Source organism: Castanea sativa, chromosome 3 (assembly GCF_040712315.1).
Source record: "Castanea sativa cultivar Marrone di Chiusa Pesio chromosome 3, ASM4071231v1".
Taxonomy (NCBI): Eukaryota; Viridiplantae; Streptophyta; class Magnoliopsida; order Fagales; family Fagaceae; genus Castanea; species Castanea sativa.
The window spans coordinates 53636459-53641887 of NC_134015.1; the positions used below are offsets into that span (position 1 = coordinate 53636459).

General features: G+C 31.1%; 1 protein-coding gene across 1 annotated transcript; it reads left to right on the forward strand.

The window, feature by feature from the left end:
- The first annotated feature begins 3157 nt into the window (after positions 1–3157).
- Positions 3158–4414, forward strand: LOC142627146 (glutathione S-transferase U10-like). The gene is made up of 2 exons (XM_075800948.1): positions 3158–3612; positions 3888–4414. The coding sequence occupies exons 1-2, from the start codon at positions 3289–3291 to the stop codon at positions 4287–4289; spliced, it is 726 nt and encodes a 241-aa protein (XP_075657063.1). The 5' UTR covers positions 3158–3288; the 3' UTR covers positions 4290–4414.
- Positions 4415–5429: the final 1015 nt, after the last annotated feature.

A 5429-nucleotide genomic window follows, 5' to 3' on the forward strand; every position in this document is an offset into this window, starting at 1 on the left:
AAAATCATATTTGAGGATTTTAAATCTAAAACCTCAATTTAAGAACACGAATTAGCTTGATCTCTACCAAGGGTACATAGGCAACTTAAATAAATTATTAGGTGCAACCACAAATGAATAAAAACATATATCCCTCCAAACATAAAAATAAATAAACTTATATACAAAAGCAATGTGGTTGAAATCAAAAGATCTTCCCTTGAAACAAAAGATTGTAACTAAGAGATACATTATCTTTAATGGACAAAACTTTATGAAACTACGAAGCTTTTCATGAGGTCGTTGCTGTGGTTTTTAGCCCCGAAAAGAACCCAGCAATTATGGCATGGTTGAATGCTCTAAAAAACCATCCATTGATGAAGGAAATGCTCCCACCTCATGACAAGTTGGTTGCTGAGATGAGAGGATAGTATTTGGGCCAATCTCCTTGAGGTTGATGCTTAGGCTAAAGGAAATCCAATCATATACTAGCTACTTAAATAAAAGCAGGGGAAGCTGTACGTTATCTTCAGGGGTCAAATTAACCTCCTGACTTGGAAAGTAAAAAATATTATTTATGTAAAATATTTGTTTTATTAGTTTGATTTACACTTAAAAGTATTTTTCACCTTTGATGATAGCTCAATCCAAAATCAAGTAACAACACAGATCAGTCAATCTCAAAACCCAAAACAGTACAAACTACTCTCACTTTCTCTCTTTGATTTGATTTCTAATCTCATTCTCATGAGTCTCATCATATCTTTTTTTTTTAACTATCTAAATCAGTATCTCTCTTTACTATAAATTTATATTATATATGTGTGTAATATTGATTGTATGCATAATTTATTTATTTTGTCATAATATTATTTGTGTGAATTGTAATGTGTGTGTATTATAAATATAATATAACTTTATATAATTTAATAATTAGAAAATACAGATAGTTTGTTACATGTGTGTATATTGTTAAAAAAAAAACAAATGATGTTTCAAATATTTGATTGGTTAAGTAGACACTTAGTATATTATTTATGTATAAATAAATGTGGTTATATGGGTCAATAATTAATACAATGTCAATGGATTTAGTTTTGTCATTTAGTTTAAATATTTTTTATAAAAACAATGAAATATTTTTTATAAAAAAAAATGATAAATAGGAAATAACAATTGAATAAAAATAAAAATGTTGTACAAACTTAAGAAAATAAAATGGTCACACTTATCCATATTAACAATAAATAATGGCAATTAATAATGAACTATCATGTAACTATTTCAAAACATGAAAACTCTTAAAGTGAAATTGTAAAACTTCATATATTTCTTTTTTTGTAAAAAAAAACTTCATGTATTTGCATTTTTTTTGTCAATAATTCGATAAATTCAAATTCTATTTTTATTAAATCAATATATATATAAAAGCAGAGACCTTATATAGGAGAGTATGAAGTTCTGCCATGTGGCGCACTCTATGAAGAGAATTGAAATACCTTAACTCACATTAAACGTAAGAACAAATTAATTATTGACTTTTGGTTTTATTTGGTTCAATATTTTAAGACTTTTCTAATTAAAAAAAAGATATTCTTTGTATTATTTGGTTCAATGTTTGAAGACATTTCATCGAGTCAAAATCTTCTGTCCCACTTTTCCTGCTCCACTCTATACTCCACCAATAAAAATTTGTCACGTGTTCACCTAATTAATTAAATATTACTATTAATTAATAACGGTAGCATTAATAAGTGAATAATGATAGTATTTAATTAATTAAGTGAACACGTGGCAAGTTTTTATTGGTGGAGTATAGAGTGGAGCAGAAAAAGTGGGACAGAAGATTTGGACTCCATTTCATCTCTCACACATACACACAAAACACTTTGCATTTTAATTCACTTTTTCACATCTTGCACTTCTAACCCTTTATATATACCTACTTATTGCCCTTCATGCTATCCCATGTCAAATACGCATAGACAAAAAATGATGTTATTTACCTTCAATCTTTCAACGACACCTACCTAACTCTAACGTTGTTGCTTCATCTGCTCGTACCCCGTTTGAGTTGGCTACAACCAAGGAAGGAGGGTTTGCGTTTTATATTGAGTGACAATGGCGATTACGATTTTGATGTCAACGTCGGATGTTGTAAATTTATGGGTTTTGTAAATGATGTGATTAACTGTGGGTGTTTGACATGTGTATTTTGTTTTAGAATTAAGGAGAGAGAAAGACACATTCTATAAGAAAATTTATTCTATAATTTTTCTTCAAAGTTTTTTTTTTTTTTCATTACTTCAATTGAATAATTATAATGAATATGTGTATGCAATTTATAATTGTTACTTTTTTTGATAAACTCATTACTAATAAAGTTTTATAACAACTATGCTATAATATATTTACAACATTCTCCAAAATCATCTTATATAAAATATTACAATATTATTCATGCATTGCACGGATAACTTACTAGTTATTATTAATTTAAGTTTTTTAATAACAATCCTGAAAAACAATTTTGGAGCCGCCACTGAATAAAAGGGATATAAATATCGTACGGTATTTATTGAATAATAGATATATAAAAAAGCCACTTCTTATTGTATTATTTTTTAATGAATAAAAAACTTTATTTACAAGAGAAAGGTAAAACTATATATATAGAAGAACATACTTCACTTCTGATAACAGACTCAAAACAAGAGGAACAGCTACCCAAATCAAAAGAGTCAAAAACATTACACTTAAAAAACCATTTAGCTAAAGTATGAGCTACTACATTAGCTAAATTCTTGGCATCATCATTTCATTGTTACAATGTAGTTGAATTTTTAACTATATGAGTTTGCGGTGTATTTCAATTGATAGTTTAGTAATAATGACATTTTTTTTTTTTGTAGTACTCCATATTTGTGACATGAATTCACGTCCCCCTCCCTTACTAAATACCTATATGAACATGTGTGGTCCAAAAAAATAAATAAACATTCCTACTTCGGAGCACTCCATATGGCTGAGTGGAAATAGTGGACTCAATTAATAGCTTGGACAAAGGGCCAAAGGCCAATAATCTTGCGTAAGCCATTACGTTTTTCATTATCTAATTATAGAAACTGTATAACACATGGATCCTACATCTCTAATGGGTCAACCTCATTAATTTCCTGGTCGGCTTCCTTAACCAAATAGACAAAACTTGCTGACCAAAAAGATGAAGATGATTGGAAGAAATTTCTCATATGAACTCTATAAATTAAGGCTTTTCAGTCTAAAAGAAAGCTAACTGAGAGAGAGAGAATGGAGGAGAAGCAAGGTGAAGTTGTCCTGTTTGGAACATGGATCAGCTCATTCTGCACTAGAGTTGAGCTAGCCCTCAAACTAAAAGGCATACCCTATGAGTATGTGGAGGAAGATTTGACAAACAAAAGTGAGTTGCTCCTTAGCCACAATCCAGTCCACAAGAAAGTACCTGTACTTGTTCACAATGGGAAATCCATTGCTGAGTCACTAATTATTCTTGAATACATAGAAGAGTGCTGGAATACCACCCCAAAACTATTGCCTGAGGATCCTCACCAAAGGGCAAAACTCCGTTTTTGGGCCAATTATTACGATCAAAAGGTGGGTTTTTTCTCTCCCTCACACACACAATTTCGATGCTATTGTGTATTGAACACAATATGAACATGATATATGTTCAAAATTGGTTTAGTGTTGATCTTGTATCCCATCCAGTGCACTAAAACATTAGATGGAGACCTTGCCCCTTTGGTTAACTAATTCTATAAAGATAAAATAAACAAACATTTGTACTCTCCTCTTTGTTGATTTGCTACTTCAACCGATTATGTAGCATTTGTGTGCAAACACTAATAAAAGCATTTTGGTGTCATCAGGTTGTGCCATTCTTCTACATCATGACCAGGGCCAAAGGCAAGGAGGAAATAGAGAAAGCCATTGAAGACTTGAGCCAAGTGCTTAAGGTGTTTGAAGAAGGTATTGAAAAGGATTTTCCAGGGCAGAACCCATTCTTCAATGGCGATAGCTTAGGGTATCTTGGTATCTCTATTGGCGCACATGGATGCAACTACAAAGCTGTTCATGAGGTCGTGGATGCGGTAGTCATATCAGAAAAGAACCCAAAGTTTCTCTCATGGATCAATGCTCTCAAGAACTGCCCTCTGATGGAGGAGACACTACCGCCTCAAGACAAATTGGTTGCCAGGTTCAAAGAGCATCTGCTCAAGCTTAATATTGAAGCGGAAAGACAGGCTTACCGTGTATCAAGCTCTGATTGATGAGGTTGTACCTTTTAATTGTTAGAAATAAATCCTTTGTCTCTTAGCCAAAAAATTAAATATAAGCAGAACTATGGTGCTACTGTTTGGTTTCTATAAAGGGTTGGCTGAGTGTTTTGTTTCTACTGTTCAATGCTTAAAACTCGCATATGTTAGAAAGATTTCCATTTGAAGTTAGAAATTGCAGCTTGTTGAAATTGCAGAGAGAGAAGAGAGACTTTTCTCAAGGATGCCTTTCAATAGTCATTGTCAATGTCATTGTATGGCCGTAAGATTTTTCTTAAGCTAGAAATGTTGCAGGCCCTTCTTGACATTCCAAGCAATTATCAACTCACAATGTTCCCCAGACTTTAAGGGCTGACCAAGGAAACCGTCCATCTAAGACATCACTCCAAGAAAGCCCAAATAGGAGGAAGAACGCAAGTCTACACATAAGCCAACCGAGGAAGTCAATCTCACCCGAGGCTGTACCAATTTGGCCAGCGAAACGATATATTTCAATACCGGTATATCGTTTCGAGTTTATCGCTATTTAAAAAATATATATGATTTGTATATATTTTAAAAATAAATAAATAAATAAATATTATTTGTATGTTTATAACTTTAATTACTTGGTAAAAGTTAATTTTTTAAGCCATTAAACTTGTTTAGCTTATAAGAGCACTAGCATTGGAGTGTGTAAACACTTCCTAGTTGCTATCTTACAACCTAAACTACCCAGAATCCACTCCATCCGAGTTTGTAAACTTAAATATATATATATATATATATATATATATATATATATATATATATGCAACCTTACTATTCATAAGCTATAAAAAAATATATATTATTTTAATATGTGGTTGTGTGTGAAGAGAAAAAGTGAGTGGGGAAAAAGAGAGAATAATACTTTTTATTATTTTATTAGGTACTTTGTATTATTTTATTAGATTGTATGTAAAAATAAAAGTTGGGATGTAATGTGAATGGTAAAATGGGTTGGTAAAATAGATAAAGTGATGTTTGAAAATATAAAATAGGTTTTTTTTTTTTTTTTGCATTCCCGGATGTTAATGTTGTAGATTTAATATAAAAAATATGAACAAAGATAAAAGTATAAGACAAAAATAAAATAAAAAATAAAAAAAGGAG